The sequence below is a fragment of the Hemiscyllium ocellatum genome, chromosome X, assembly GCF_020745735.1.
Source record: "Hemiscyllium ocellatum isolate sHemOce1 chromosome X, sHemOce1.pat.X.cur, whole genome shotgun sequence".
Classification (NCBI taxonomy): domain Eukaryota; kingdom Metazoa; phylum Chordata; class Chondrichthyes; order Orectolobiformes; family Hemiscylliidae; genus Hemiscyllium; species Hemiscyllium ocellatum.
This window is the reverse complement of record NC_083453.1, coordinates 5,538,741-5,555,659: the sequence shown is the minus strand read 5'-3', so window position 1 is coordinate 5,555,659 and position 16,919 is coordinate 5,538,741. Positions and strand designations below refer to the sequence as shown.

The 16,919-nt window shown below is 52.1% G+C and overlaps 1 protein-coding gene across 1 annotated transcript in view; it reads right to left on the bottom strand.

Moving 5' to 3' along the window:
• Nucleotides 1–16,266, bottom strand: part of LOC132805843 (nck-associated protein 1-like) — a 165,090-nt gene extending 148,824 nt beyond the window's left edge. The window contains exons 1-4 of the mRNA XM_060821150.1: nt 16,008–16,266; nt 10,187–10,297; nt 4,903–4,995; nt 783–839 (exon numbers count right to left, since the gene is read on the bottom strand). Of these exons, the coding sequence (XP_060677133.1) occupies nt 783–839; nt 4,903–4,995; nt 10,187–10,297; nt 16,008–16,103 (357 nt within the window). The 5' untranslated portion in view covers nt 16,104–16,266. The remainder of the gene's footprint in view (nt 1–782; nt 840–4,902; nt 4,996–10,186; nt 10,298–16,007) is intronic.
• Between the last annotated feature and the right edge of the window lie 653 nt (nt 16,267–16,919).

Here is a 16,919-nt window from a genome sequence, read left to right as displayed (position 1 = left end):
ACCCCCCCCCCCGTACCTTCCCCTGGAACAGGAAAAGATGTAAAACCTGCCACCACACCACCCCCCTCACCCCCAAAAAGCCCCTTCCAGGTGAGACAGAGGTTCACCTGCCTCTCTTCCGACCTAGTTTACTGCATCGGGGCTCCTGATGTGGTCTTCTCTACATCAGGGAGACTTGGGGAACGGCTCACCGAGTGTCACAGCCGGGCCTGCGGAGGCTGACCGGACCTCCCAGTCCCCGTCCATTCCAATTCCCCCTTCCCACTCCCTCTCTGACATGACCATCCTCGGCCTCCTCCATTGCCACAACAAACCAAACCGCAAATTGGAGGAACAACACCTCACCTTCCGCCGAGCCAGCCTCCAGCCCAGAGGACTCAACATGGAGTTCTCCAATTTCAAATAACCTCTCCCCCCCCCATTCCCCAACTCCCTTCCAAGCTCCTGCCCCTCCCTTGCACTGTTCCCTGCCACCAACCAGACCCATTCCTCCCATTGACCAATCAGGTGGTACCCTCTATCTGTCTTCACTTATCCCTAACTCACCACCTTGTGACCTGCATTCCCTTCATCTGTAGCTCCCCCCACACCAACTCCCCCCAGTCCTGAAGAAAGGTTACATCCAAAGTGTTGACTTCTCCACCTCCTGTGCTCTTCCTGCCCCCTGGCTGGATATTTTGGATTCCAGCATCTGCAGCTTTCTTGTCTCTAGCTCTGAATGGGGAGCCAGTGTTCATCTCTGCTTTCTGTCTTACATATCCAATCCTGCCGAATGTACTTACTATATCCAGGTACATTTGATAGCTGTCCATTGAGCTCAGTAACTCGTTCACATTCTCCTGTTAAACACAAGGGGGAAAACATTCAATAGAAAGGCATTAACAAGAGGAGAAATCCAGATAAAGAGTCTGTGGGGAGTCCAGTTGAGTTTCTGGTCAATGGTAACCCCCAGGATGTTGATAGTGGGGGTTTCAGTGACTTGTTGGAGATGGTCAGAGCCTGGCATTTGTGTGGCGCGAATGTTACTTGCCAGCCCAAGCCTGGGTATTGCCCGGATCTTGTTGCATTTGGACATGAACTGCTTCAGTACCTGAGGAGCTGTGAATGGTGCTGAACACTGTACAATCATCAGTGAACATCCCCCACTTCTGACCTTATGATGGAGGGAAGGTCATTGATGAAGCAGCTGAAGATGGTTGGGCCCAGGACACTACCCTGAGGGACTCCTGCAGAGATGTCCTGGAGCTGAGATGACTGACCTCCAACAACCACAACCATCTTCCTATGTGCCAGGTATGACTCCAACCAGCGGAGAGTTTGCCCCCTGATACCCATTGATTCCAGGTTTGCCAGGGCACCTTGATGCCGCACTCGGCCGAATGCCGCCTTGATGTCAAGGGCTGTCCCTCTCCCCTCCCCTCTGGAGTTCAGCTCTTTTGTTCATGTTTGACCCAAGGCTGTAATGAGGTCAGGAGCTGAGTGACCCTGGTGGGACCCAAACTGGGCGTCACTGAGCAGGTTATTGCTGAGTAGGTGCTGCTTGATAGCCCTGTTGGTGACCCCTTCCATCACTTTCCTGATGATCGAGAGGAGACCGATGGGGGCGGTAATTGGCCGGGTTGGATTTGTCCTGCTTTTTTGTACAGGACATACCTGGGTAACTTTCCACATTGTCGGGTAGATGCCAGTGTTATAACTGAACTGGAACAGCTTGGCTGGGGGAGCAGCAAGTTCTGGAGCCCAAGTCTTCAGTCCCATTGCTGGAATGTTGTCAGGGCCCATAGCCTTTGCAGTATCCAGTGTCTCCAACCGTTGCTGATATCACATGGAGTGAATCGGATTGGCTGGAGGCTGGAATCTGTGATGCTGGGGATCACTGGAGGAGGCCGAGATGGATCACCCACTCAGCACTTCTGGCTGAAGATTGCTGTGAAAGCTTCAGCCTGACCTTTTGCCCTGATGTGCTGGGCTCCTCCATCATCGAGGATGGGGAGATTTGTGGGGGCTCCTCCTCCAGTGAGTTGTTTAATCCCCCACCACCATTCACCACTGGATGTGGCAGCACTGCAGAGCTTAGATCTGATCCAGTGATTGTGGGATCGCTTAGCTCTGTCTATCACTTGCTGCTTCTGCTGTTTGGCGTGTAAGTAATCCTGTTTGGTGGCTTCACCAGGTTAACATCTCACCTTCAGGAATGCCTAGTGCTGCTCCTGCCATGCCCTCCTGCACTCTCCATTGAACCAGGGTTGATCCCCTGGCTTGATGGTAATGGTTGAGTGGGGGATATGTCGGGCCATGAGGTTACAGATTGGGCTGGAGTACAGTTCTGCTGCTGCTGAGGGCCCACAGTGCCTCATGGATGCCCAGTCCTGCGTTGCTAGATCTGTTTGGAGTCTGTCCCATTGAGCTCAGTGATAGTGCCACACAACACGATGGAGGGTATTCTCAATGTGACGGTGGGACTTTGTCTCCACAAGGACTGTGTGGTGGTCCCTCTTACCGATACTGTCATGGACAGATACATCTGCAGCTGGCAGATTGGTAAGGATGAGGTTGAGGATGTTTTTCCCTCTTGTTGGTTCCCCCACCACCTGCCGCAGACCCAGGGTAGCAGCTATGTCCTTTAGGACCTGACCAGCTCGGTCAGTAACGCTGCTGCTGAGCCCCTCTTGGTGGTGGACATTGAGATCCCCCACCCAGGGTACACTCTGTGACCTCGCCACCCTCCGTGCTTCCTCTAAGTGTTGTTCCATGTGGAGGAGTACTGATTCATCAGCCGAGGGAGGATGGTACGTGGGAATCAGCAGGAGGGTTCCTTGTCCAGGTTTAACCTGAAGCCATGAGACTTCATGGGGCCCAGAGTCAATGCTGACAACTCCCAGGGTAACTCCCTCCCGACTGTATCCCCACCTCAGCTGGGTCTGTCCTGCCTGTGGGACAGGATGTATCCAGGGATGGTGATGGCGGTGTCCGGGACATTGTCTGGAAGGTATGATTCTGTGAGTAGGACTATGTCAGGCTGTTGTTGGAGTAGTCTGTGAGACAGCTCTCCCAACGTTGGCACCAGGCCCCAGGTGTTAGGGACGCGGGTCGACAGGGCTGTTTGTGGTTTTGCTGTGGGCTTTTCTGGTTCCAAGGTCGATGCTAGCGATTGACACAACTGAGGGGCTCGCTAGGCCACTTCAGAGAGCAGCTGAGAGTCAGTCACAGTGCTGTGGGTCTGGAGTCACGTGTAGGCCCAGACCGGGTAGATTTCCTTCCCTGAATGGCATCAGTGAACCAGATGGGTTTTTCCAACAATGGACAATTGATTTTGTGGTCATCTCTCTCAACTCCAGATTTTTATTGAATTCAAATTCTACCATCTCCCGTGGTGGGATTTCAACCCAGGTCCCAGAACATTATTCCGGGTTTCCAGATCAGAGTGGTGCTGGAAGAGCACAGCAGGTCAGGCAGCATCCGAGGAGCAGGGAAATCGACGTTTCGGGCAAAAGCCCTTCATCAGGAATAAAGGCAGAGAGCCTGAAGGGTGGAGAGATAAATGAGAGGGGGGTGGGGGTGGGGAGAAAGTAGCATAGACATGGTTGAAGAGCTACATGGCAGAGGAAATGAGCTGGGAGTTGCAGTGGGAGAGGGACTCCCTGAGATTCTTGTAGAGAGAGGAGGAAAACTTCTTCAAGGCAGACATCCTTGCAAGAGGATTCGCAGGAGGGTTAAAATCAACGAGGTAAAAACAATGACAGAAGATGCTGGAAACCAGATTCTAGATGAGAGTGTTGCTGGAAAAGCACAGCCGGTCAGGCAGCATCCGAGGAACAGCAATATTGACGTTTCGGTCAAAAGCCCTTCATCAGGACAGGCCTTCCAGTCATGCCATATTACCCCATGTCCTTGGCAGAGTGGGAGGGGGGAGATGACGTGCTCAGCCATGGGGGGGGGGGGTTGGTGCAGGTGTCCCAGAGATGTTCTCTGAAACATTCCGCGAGTTGGTGTCCTGTCTCCCCGACGTGGAGACCACACCGAGAGCAACGGACACAGTAGATGAGGAGATTCCTATTTACCTTGCCCCCAGCCCCAGCCCCACACCCCTCCCATTTATCTCTCAGCCCCCTTAGGGCTCCGCCACTTTCCTGATGAAGGGCTTATGCTCAAAACGGGGACTCTCCTGCTCCTCGGATGCTGCCTGACCAGCTGCGCTTTTCCAGCGCCACACGTTTTGACTCTGACCCTCCAGCATCTGCAGTTCGCACTTTCTCCTCTGTGACTCCAGGAGGTTGGGCCTGGACTCATTGGGGTTTAGAAGGATGAGAGGTGACCTTATTGTAACATCCAAGATTCCCTGGGGGACTTGACAGGGGGGATGTGGAGAGGTTGTTTCCCCTTGTGGGAGACAGTCTAGGACCAGAGGGTACAATCCCAGAATAAGGGGTCACCCATTGCAGACAGAGATGAGGAGGAATTTCTTCTCTCAGAGGGGAGTGAGTCTGTGGAATTCTTTCCCACAGAGGGCTGTCGGGGCTGGGTCAGTGAGTATATTCAAGGCTGAGACAGAGAGATTTGTAATCAGGAAGGGAATCAATTATGTTTTCTCTCTCTCTCTCTCTTTCTCTCTCTTCCCCCAGCCCCTTACCCTTCTACTCTTTCCCACCTTCAGACACAGACTCACTCCCCCTCCCCTTTGAATCCAATGCTGCGCCCTTCTCCAAGCGTTTGTGCCAACTAATCCGATGCCCTTGATGCCAAGGGTGGGGTTTAAATATCAGCCTTTCGTCTTGACACAAAGGGTTCTGAAGGGGCACAGAGTCCGGCACGTTAACTCTGCTTCCCCTCTCTGCACAGAAGCTGCTGTCGCCCTCACCAGCCAGTCAGGAGTGTGAAACTGAGGCCCGGGTGTGAACTTACCCGAAATTCCAGGACATCCACAAAGGAGTGGTAGAAATTGGTCAGGTTCTTCAGGATGTCAGACTTGTCTTTCTGGATACTGCTGAGCTGGTTCTGCAAGGGAATGTTCAGCCCAGTCACAGAGATATATACAGCACGGAAACAGACCCTTCGGTCCAACCCATCCAAGCCAATCAGATATCCCCAACTTAATCAAGTCCCATTTGCCAGCACCCGGCCCATATCCCTCCAAACCCTTCCTATTCATATACCCATCCAGATGCCTCTTAAATGTTGTAATTGTACCAGCCTCCACCACTTCCTCTGGCAGCTCATTCCACACACGTACCACCCTCTGTGTGAAAAAGTTGCCCTTTAGGTCTCTTTTATATCTTTCCCCTCTCACCCTAAACCTATGCCCTCTAGTTCTGGATTCCCCCACCCCAGGGAAAAGACTTTGCCTATTTACCCTATCCATGCCCCTCATGATTTTATAAATCTCTCTAAGGTCACCCCTCAGTCTCTGACACTCCAGGGAAAACAGCCCCAGCCTGTTCAGCCTCTCCCTGTAGCTCAAACCCTCCAACCCTGGCAACATCCTTGTCAATCTTTTCTGAACCCTTTCAAGTTTCACAACATCTTTCTGATAGGAAGGAGACCAGAATTGCACGCAATATTCCAACAGTGACCTAACCAATGTCCTGTACAGCCACAACATGACCTCCCAACTCCTGTACTCAATACCCTGACCAATAAAGGAAAGCATACCAAACGCCTTCTTCACTATCCTATCCACCTGCGACTGTACTTTCAAGGAACTTTGAACCTGCCCTCCAAGGTCTCTCAACTGTGTAGGAAAGAGTGAGTCGTTGGCATCGGTGGTGAGGATGAGGGTGAGAATTAACAGTTCAGAATGCCACACTTGATGGTACATTTGGCATTCAGACACAGAGTTCTAGAGGTTACAGAATACAATTAGAAAGACATGGTATTGAGGAGACCATTCAGCTCATAATGACAGAGTTGGCCAGTTAGCCAAGTGCAGCTGTTTTTGCACATATCCTCTTGTGGCAAAGTGCTATGTCTCTATCCCTGTACCAGGAGGCCCTGGTTCACGTCCCATCCTGCTCCAGAGGTGTGTAAGAAAGTCCCTCAATAGGTTACTTGGGGAATAGTTGACCGAGGCCAGGCTGTTCCTGTGTCTCAGCACAGTCAAAGAGAAATGGATACAAACAATGAAGGAGAAGCATATTTCCCTGTCAAAAGTTATTATTGAATATGATTTGATGAGCCAGCAAAACGTTAGCCATAACACTCCCTTCCCATGTTCCCCTGCTTTGTCTGACATACGTCAGGACGGCGAGGCTGGGGAAGGAGGAAGAGAGAGAAAAGGCAGGGAGAGGATGGCGTGTAGAAAATGGAAGGGGGATATGTGCACATGGAGAATCTCCCTCCTGTCTATTTCACAGCCCCACATCCTCACACGAGGATTCAGCACATCTCCAGCTCTCGTTCAGGGACACCTGTTTGGTAGAGTGTGAGAGGCTCTCACACACTCACTCACAATCACACTCACACACACAATCTCACACACTCACACACACACACTCACTCTCTCACACACACAAGCACACACACACTCGCATCGCAGCAATTTCGGGCAACACAGAAGCAGGGAGCAAGCAGTGGAACCTGGGAAAAGCAGCTAAAATGGACAGAGCAGCCACCTTTTTCTGAAAGCTTGACATGATTTCCCAGCAGGCTCAGCTGGCTGCTATCTCTGTGCCTGTACAAAAGAGAGCCCAGCCCCCAAGGTGTTCTGGCAGGAATCGGCCAGACACCTAAGTGTATTGGAGGGGGGAAGTGGCCACTATGCAGGCCTGATAAGCCAACAAAGCCTGGAGTCATGATGTCTGGGCTAGGCTCAGGAGAACAGAAGAGAGCCATTAGCACCTTCGTGTTAGCAAACGGAGAGATTATGAAACAATGGACACAGCCACAGAGGTCATTTCACCTGCACGGTAGGGAGGTGGAAAACACATCGGACATTGCCAGTGCCCTGGGGGCATTTCCAGACTATAACTGCAGAGGTACCTGGGCTCTCTAAAAAGGGGGCTCTCCTGACTGCTGGGACAGATCTCTCTCTCCCTCTCTCTTCGCTGGCTGCTGGGACAAGTCTGCTGTTCACCCTCGCACTCAATTTCAAGCCTGGCTGTAAGTTTCTTACCCAGAAGCGTGGCGTTTTCCGAGAACCATATCAGTGGTTGAGGCTTTGTGGGAAAGGGGGTTCTCCACTGTCATAGTTATAAGCATTGCTAACTTGTGTAAAGTAAGGCCTTACGTTGTGTGCGTTAGCATCTTGTTCCCATAGTCATAGTAAACTGTATAGTGTCTAATGTTTGTCTTTCTTACGGGTTCTGGTGGGTGTTGATAATAAAATGGTGTTGAACTGTCGCTCTGCGTCTTGTTTGCTCCATTGCACCCTCACCACGGACCTCTGGTAAAGTCATGGTGTTTCAAAAGGCCTTGCCATAATTCCGGAGTTGAGAATCTAGGGTTTTTCCTGGGACACCTCGAAGCCGTCCACTCAGGACTGGGTCTGGTCAGGCATAAACAGCCCAGTCCTTTTCTCTCTTCCGGGGAAACTGCCCGAGTGGGTAGACAACGGGGTGGCCATTAAACCACTGACGGGAGGGAGAATCGCCTGAGTATTGGTGGCAGTGGGTTACCTGGGGGATATAAGGGTCAGACTTGCTGTGCAGCCTGCAGCAGTTTTGACTCAGCGCTCGCCCCAGAGGGAATCCCATAGTGTGGGATTTCCCCGGTTCCTAGAACCAGCTGGTGCGAGACACGCGCAGGTGGCCACCCTGTCAGATACCGACTCAGCGCGGAGTAAAGCAGGAACAGGACCCTCTACAGCATGCACTCACAATCACTCTCACACACAAGCACACACACACACTCACACACACTCACTCTCTCACACAGAACCCCACTGGTTCTCACCTACCACCCCACCAACCTGCGCATACAACGTATCATCCGCCGCCATTTCCGCCACCTCCAAACGGACCCCACCACCAAGGATATATTTCCCTCCCCTCCCCTATCAGCGTTCCGCAAGGACCACTCCCTTCGTGACTCCCTTGTCAGATCCACACCCCCCACCAACCCAACCTCCACCCCCGGCACCTTCCCCTGCAACCGCAGGAAATGTAAAACTTGCGCCCACACCTCCACACTCACTTCCCTCCAAGGCCCCAAGGGATCCTTCCATATCCGCCACAAGTTCACCTGTACCTCCACACACATCATCTATTGCATCCGCTGCACCCGATGTGGCCTCCTCTATATTGGGGAGACAGGCCGCTTACTTGCGGAACGCTTCAGAGAACACCTCTGGGACACCCGGACCAACCAACCCAATCACCCCGTGGCCCAACACTTTAACTCCCCCTCCCACTCCACCGAGGACATGCAGGTCCTTGGACTCCTCCACCGGCAGAACACAACTACACGACGGCTGGAGGAGGAGCGCCTCATCTTCCGCCTGGGAACCCTCCAACCACAAGGTATGAATTCAGATTTCTCCAGCTTCCTCATTTCCCCTCCCCCCACCTTGTCTCAGTCGGTTCCCTCAACTCAGCACCGCCCTCCTAACCTGCAATCCTCTTCCTGACCTCTCCGCCCCCACCCCACTCCGGCCTATCACCCTCACCTTGACCTCCTTCCACCTATCCCACCTCCATCGCCCCTCCCCCTAGTCCCTCCTCCCTACCTTTTATCTCAGCCGGCTTGGCTCTCTCTCTCTTATTCCTGATGAAGGGCTTATGCTCGAAACGTCGAATTCTCTATTCCTGAGATGCTGCCTAACCTGCTGTGCTTTGACCAGCAACACATTTGCAGCTGTGATCTCCAGCATCTGCAGATCTCATTTTTCACTCTCTCTCACACACACACAAGCACACACACTCACAATCACTCTCACACACACACAATCACTCTCACACACACACATACAATCACTCGCACACACAAACACATGCCCCCACACACAATCTCTCTCTCACACACACACACACACACACACACACACACACACAATCACTCTCACACACACAACACACACACACACTCACATGCACTCACAATCACTCACACACACAAGCACACACACACAGTCACATTCACACACACACATTCCCACATACACAGTCACACTCACACACACACATTCTCACACACACTCATGCACACACTCACTGACACACACACACACACACATATATTCCCACACACACACATGCACACACTCACTGTCACACTCACACAGACACACCCATCAGCTTTTGCTGAATATTTTGACACATATCACCATCCCTTCACTGTTGCTCGGTCAGAATCTTGGGATCCTTTTCTCTTTCTTCTCCTGTGGGCTTTGGGCATCTCTGTGACCTCATCAAAAACTCCAGCAAGCTGGAGAATGAGGATTTGTCTTCAACAGCTGGGCATCCCGGGATGAAACCAGCCACTTGTTCAAGTGATTGTTAATGTTCTCCCAGACGGACACATTGGTGGCTTCCCTGGAGTATGCTCGAAACGTCGAATTCTCTATTCCTGAGATGCTGCCTGGCCTGCTGTGCTTTGACCAGCAACACATTTGCAGCTGAGGTTAAGCTGACTGACCCGAGTTACGAGGTTGAAAAGAAAGGCCTTCAGTCTGGTGGTCAGAAACTGGGGCCTCTCTGCTGTCTCTCTAAACTGACACAGAAGTGAACTGTTACGTCAGGAGATATGTGCTTGTCACCAGTAACTGCGTAAATAAATGTTTATCTAAGAGCGTAAAGATTAGATCCAGTTATATCCTCCACCAATTTGCCCTTTGTTTCATTCTAACATGCCTCCCCATCCCAGCCATGACCTCACTCTCTCCTCCCTCAGCCTCCCTGCCTCCTTGGAAGACTCCTCTCCTCCCTCAGTCCCGATTCAGATGGAGGGTCTCCTGCCCTCCCTCCATCTCCTCCTACAGCTGTCAACGTCTTTACCTTCCTCCGCCTAATCCCCCTCAATCCTGGAGGCTTTGAACGTTAGTGATCAGCAGCCATCGCTTGCAGGCCTCACTTAGGCCTCACTTAGGCCCGAGGTCTCCTCAGCACCTCGACCTGACCCTCGGATTTCCGAGCGAAGAAATCGCGCCGAAGGCACGTGAGCATCCCCAAAATGGACGCCGAGCCGCACTGAGGCCTCTCTGCCTATTTTAATGGATTCCCATGACAGCTCAGGCATTGTGACACAGACTACTCACACTGTTGCTTCGTATGTCAATAGCTGGAAATTTCCTCATGATGCACTTGATTGCCGATTCCATACTTTTCTCGGTTAAGTACGGAAGCTTGGTTTTGGGATCCGAGCATGTCTGTAGGAGAATTGGGAATAGGGAGAGAAACCAAAAAAAAGGTGCGTTTAAAATCCATTCAATCCACAGAAAATCCAAGATCACAGTATGACAATAAAGGAGGCCCCCACTGTATTGCTGGCAAGAATCTGTGAAAGCAAAAGGAGCTGCATTTATGTACAGCCTCAGACGTCCACATCCACGTTAGTCTTTTACAGTCTTAGAGATGTACAGCACGGAAACAGACCCTTCGGTCCAACCCGTCCATGCTGACCAGATAATCCAACCCAATCCAGTCCCATTTGCCACCACCCGGCCCATATCCCTCCAAACCCTTCCTATTCCTATACTCATCCAGATGCCTTTTAATTGTACCAGCCTCCACCACTTCCTCTGGCAGCTCATTCCATACACACACCACCCTCTGTGTGAAAACGTTGCCCCTTAGCTCCCTTTTATAACTTTCCCCTCTCACCCTAAACCTATGCCCTCCAGTTAAAACTCACACAACACCGGGTTATAGTCCAACAGGTTTATTTGGAAGCACTAGCTTTCGGAGCAATGTTCCTTCATCAGGTAGTTGTAGAGCAGTATCATTGGACACAGAATTTACAGGGAAAAGGTTAAACCTGGTATTGTGTGATTTTTAACTTTGTCCATCCCTGTTCAACACCAGCACCTCCAAACGATGCCCTCTCATTCCCTCCCCCATCCCAGGGGGTCTATTTATCCTATCCATGCCCCCTCATGGTTTTATAAACCTCTATCAGGTCACCCCTCAGCCTCTGACACTCCAGGGAAAACAGCCCCAGCCTGTTCAGCCTCTCCCTGTAGCTCAAACCCTCCAACCCTGGCAACATCCTTGTAAATCTTTTCTGAACCCTTTCAAGTTTCACAACATCTTTCCGATAGGAAGGGGACCAGAATTGCACGCAATATTCCAACAGTGGCCTAACCAATGTCCTGTACAGCCACAACATGACCTCCCAACTCCTGTACTCAATACTCTGACCAATAAAGGAAAGCATACCAAATGCTGCCTTCACTATCCTATCTACCTGTGACTCCCCTGTGTTGTTGCAGGTTAGAAAACACTTCACACGAAGCAACTAACAGCCAGTTTGCAAGATCCCACAAGGGATAGTATGATCATGATTGAGGGATAAATATTGACCACAGCCCTTCTTTGAAATAATTGATTGATCCTGCCCATAGGCAGCGTCGCCAACAGTGCAGTGCCCCCCTCAGCACGCCAAGGATGGGTGTGGAACCCATCAGCTTGTTACCAGACTGACAGTGCTACCCGTCGGGCATGGCGAGTGGGGGCCATGGTGGGTGGCACTCCCACATCTTGGGCAGAAGGCTTCAGGTTCAAATTATACCCCCTCGCCCCCACCCAGCTCAGAGAATTGAGCACTACAGTGTTACGGGGCGACCAGAAAAGGTGGGCGTTCTGTTTTAAATCTTCAACAGTTGGTTGGCAGATTACAAACCAGCTGTCTAAAAGGGACATTACCCAGTACTGTCCAGACCCTCCTCAAGTTGGCACTGGTGGTAAGTAACCTCTGCCCCATTTATGTGCGACTATAATTGTCCTGATGTGCCCTCGATTGGTCTGGGAGTCTCTCCCGCTCTCATTACCAAAGGGCGCTTGGGACAAATCTAGAGAGATATCTTTTCAAAATAAAATGCCAAACGTTGCAGAAAGACGTGCTGATGGGTGAGAGGCTTTTGCTGAACACAACGATAGCACTGACAATGAGGAAGCTGTCTTGCAAACAGGCCATGCATCGACAGGTCTCACATCCTGAGTCAGAACTGAACAGGATGTTCCCGCCTGAGAGAGCGGCCTCACTCGCCCCAAAACAGGAAGTGGAAGCCCTCGCAGTCACCCAGCTGGTGTTCCTGTGGGCCTGTCTGTGCTTCCGGCGGCAATACCCTCCTCTCGGAGTCCCAAGGTGGTCAGTTCAAGCCCAGTCTGATACCTTTCAGCTGGAGTTAAATGGGAGCCAGTTCAGCTATCGGTCTTTCCTGATACCACAAATATATGTAAACATCATCGTGTACAAGGGTTTGTTCGTCAGATAGAATCAAACGCTAATGTATGTTTGTTTCTTCAAATGTTACTGGTCAGAACCGAACTGCTCCAGTGATTATACAACATTTAAAAGGCATTTGGATGGGTATATGAATAGGAAGGGGTTAGAGGGATATGGGCCGGGTGCTGGCAAATGGGACTAGATTGGGTTGGGATATCTGGTTGGACCGAAGGGCCTGTTTCCATGCTGTATGACTCCATGACTCTCTGTGGAGAAAGATATATTTACAAATAAAGTGAATGTTTGAAAATTAAAAAAAAAATCAAGCCCCACTCTCAGGGGAATGACCGCCATATACGGTCTTCCAAACAAATACGACAAAGGTCCGTTCAGTTATCGGACCCTCTCTATCCCTCACTGGATGAAAATAGTATCCTGCTCAAGTCAGATATGTCGTTGGTTCCAACATTGCAGAGAATGTCAAATTCCTGCAAAGGAGAGAATCCACACATTGTGGAAACAGGCCATTCGGCCCAACAAGTCCACACTGACCCTCCGAAGAGTAACCCACCCAGACCCATTCCCCTACATTTCCCCCTGACTAATGCACCCAACTTGCACATCCCTGGACACTATGGGACAATTTACCATGGCTAATCCACCCTAACCTGCACATCCCTGGGCACTATGGGACAATTTAGCATGGCCAATCCACCCTAACCTGCACATCCCTGGGCACTATGGGACAATTTAGCATGGCTAATCCACCCTAACCTGCACATCCCTGGGCACTATGGGACAATTTAGCATGGCCAATCCACCCTAACCTGCACATCCCTGGGCACTATGGGACAATTTAGCATGGCCAATCCACCCTAACCTGCACATCCCTGGGCACTATGGGACAATTTACCATGGCTAATCCACCCTAACCTGCACATCCCTGGGCACTATGGGACAATTTAGTATGGCCAATCCACCCTAACCTGCACATCCCTGGGCACTATGGGACAATTTAGCATGGCTAATCCACCCTAACCTGCACATCCCTGGGCACTATGGGACAATTTAGCATGGCCAATCCACCCTAACCTGCACATCCCTGGGCACTATGGGACTATTTAGCATGGCCAATCCACACTAACCTGCACATCCCTGGGCACTATGGGACAATTTAGTGTGGGTTTTGGAATGGCAAGCCTGGTCAGCGGTGGATTTGGGATGGGAAGCGAGGAGCATTTTAAAAAATTTACTCATGTAACGTGGATGTTGCTGGCTGGGCCCAGTATGTATTAGGTAACAGCAATGACTGCAGATGCTGGAAACCAGATTCTGGATCAGTGGTGCTGGATGAGCACAGCAGTTCAGGCAGCATCCGAGGAGCAGGGAAAACGACGTTTCGGGCAAAAGCCCTTCATCAGGAATAGAGGCAGAGAGCCTGAAGCGTGGAGAGATAAGCTAGAGGAGGGTGGGGGTGGGGAGAGAGTAGCATAGAGTACAATGGGTGAGTGGGGGAGGGGATGAAGGTGATAGGCCAGGGAGGAGAGGGTGGAGTGGATAGGTGGAAAAGAAGATAGGCCAGTAGGACCAATATTTATTACCCCATCCCTAGTTGCCCCCTTGAGAAGGTGGGGGTGAGCTGCCATCTTGAACCACTGCAGTCCATGTGCTGTGGGTTGACCCACAATGCCCTGAGGGAGGGAATTCCTGGATGTGACCCAGCAACACTGAGGGAACGGCGATATATTTCCAAGTGAAGATGGTGGGGGGCTTGGAGGGGAACTTGTGAAAATGACCAGTGTGTCTTCAGATGGCGTCACTGAGGGGCAGCACGGAGATGGGAAATAGGAGGGGAACAAGGATCGATCATTGGAGGATTATCCGAGGGAACGGGAGCAGGAAGAGAAGCCATTGTGGGTGATTCTCTGGTTACGAGGAGGTGGATAAAGAAGGAAATGGGTGACAGTGGAGAGGGGCTGGAGGAGGATGGGATGGTCACTGTGTCAGAGGCTGCAGACAGCTCGAGGAGACTGAGGAGGGAATGTTTACCACAGTCAGTCACACAGGAACTCATCGGTAACTTTGATCAGAGTTGTTTCCAACAGAGGCATGGACAGGAACCTGAGTGGACGTTCAATCATGGAGTTTTAGGAAAGATAGGAATGGATGTGTGAGGTTCAAAGAGGAAAGGGAGGCTGGAGGTGGGACGGACATTTGTAAGGATGGCTGGGTGAAGCGATGGTTTGTTTTGGAGGAGGGGGTGACAAGGACAAATGTAAAGGGGAGAAAGAGGGACAACATCTGAAGAGAGAGAGAGAGAGAACCATTCACAATGTTGGCTATCATGGAGACTGGGAGGGACAGTTGGGTGGTCAGCAGTTTACTGGGACTAGGAGCAAGAGGTGGGTCTGACTGACAGGTGAGCTTAGAAAAGGCAAGAGAGGGAGGTGGAGAGAAGCCAGAGGAAGATTTCAGAGTCAGGCTTCAGGAGAACAGGAATGGGAGGTGCCCGGTTGGGAGATTGGAAAGGGAGGTGCCCAGTTGGAGGATTGGGAAGGGAGGTGCCCGGTTGGGAGATTGGGGAGGGAGGTGCCCGGTTGGGAGATTGGGAAGGGAGGTGCCCAGTTGGGAGATTGGGAAGGGAGGTGCCCAGTTGGAGGATTGGGAAGGGAGGTGCCCGGTTGGGAGATTGGGAAGGGAGGTGCCCGGTTGGAGGATTGGGAAGGGAGGTGCCCGGTTGGGAGATTGGGAAGGGAGGTGCCCGGTTGGGAGATTGGGGAGGGAGGTGCCCGGTTGGGAGATTGGGAAGGGAGGTGCCCGGTGGGAGATTGGGAAGGGAGGTGCCCGGTTGGGAGATTGGGAAGGGAGGTGCCCAGTTGGAGGATTGGGAAGGGAGGTGCCCGGTTGGGAGATTGGGAAGGGAGGTGCCCGGTTGGGAGATTGGGGAGGGAGGTGCCCGGTTGGGAGATTGGGAAGGGAGGTGCCCGGTGGGAGATTGGGAAGGGAGGTGCCCGGTTGGGAGATTGGGAAGGGAGGTGCCCAGTTGGAGGATTGGGAAGGGAGGTGCCCAGTTGGGAGATTGGGAAGGGAGGTGCCCGGTTGGGAGATTGGGAAGGGAGGTGCCCGGTGGGAGATTGGGAAGGGAGGTGCCCGGTTGGGAGTTTGGGAAGGGAGGTGCCCGGTGGGAGATTGGGAAGGGAGGTGCCCGGTTGGGAGATTGGGAAGGGGAGAGGCAGCTTGTATTGGTTAGTGACAGCAGATCAGCTCTTTGCACTGATTTACTCCAGCGAGGGTGGAGGGGACGGGCGAAAGTATTTGGAAAACAGGTGGCAGGATTGGGGAGTGGCTGGGCCTTATCCCAGCGTTCCAGACCCATCCGGGAGTAGCCACCTGTTTGTCTTCGCTGTCCAAGGAATACACTCCCAGTTTGTGGAATCTGCCCAGGCCAGTTAAACATCATAGCCCCATACTGAAGCACTGAACGTGTGCCACACCCTTCATCAGAACCTTCCTGCGGTGACCAGGCAGTCGCTAGCTGTTTGCTTTCTGTCAGACTGCATTGAAAGAGTCAATCTGCAGCGCGGGAGGTTCGGGGTGGGGGGGGGTGGGGGAACTGCCTGTGGTTTCCGTGTGGCCCAGGCTGGAAATAAGGAACTGCAACTGGGACGTTTTGACAGAGCGTACGCTCTTACCTTCTTGATGTTGTATATCCGGACGAGAATCCCTCTGCCTCGATCGTTCAGGATGGAAAGCTTCTCAGCGAACTTCAGCTGCAAGTTTTGAGACATCCTGAAACCGGACAGCTTCAGGGAGCGTTTATTTCTTTCCTCTGCTCCCCACCGCGCACACCCCTCTCCACCTCACGGCGTTGTGGACCGATCTGAGTGAGACAGAGAGAGAGAGAGAGAGAGATGACGACCGTTGCCTGCTGGAAGCCAACTCGACCCGAGCTCTTCCTGCGGACGAAATGGTAGGGCCCCGCCCCCTCCCAGCTCTGCGTTCGTTGGCTGACGCCTCAGCAAGGCAGGCCCAAGGCCTCGTCACAGCCTTGCCATTGGTCCCCTTGGCCTGTCAGGTTGAGCCGCGGGCGCTCTCTGTCGGGCCTGGCCACTTCCTGCCGCTCCAACCCACCTCCCCCAATAGGCAAAGACCTCCAGTCCACCGATTCTGACTCCTAAATGTCTAACCTTGGGCCTGTTGCCATGGCAACCATGCCTAAAATGGAGCCTGGGCTTCAGAGGTCGAGGCTAGCCAACAGGACGACCGACCACCTGGCATTCCTTAATGAAATGTCTCACAGGGTTTGTGGGTTATGCCTGCGGACAGGGTTGGGGGGTGGGCGAGTGGAAAAGACAACTGTCAAAGCCCATCCCACACACATCAGGACACATGCAAGAGTGCCACATTGCAAATGGAGCAACAATTTTTACCACATGAGATTGGTGTTGATTGGTTAGAGCATGGGTTGAGATTGGTCGCAGTGTTGCCATGGTGAAAACATCAAGGAATCTCTGCGTCCCCCTCCCCCCGCGTGCTTCGGTTAAATTCAAAAATGGTACAATGCCCGGATAAGTTCCTTTTTTCTGGCGTAGGACAGGCCTTCA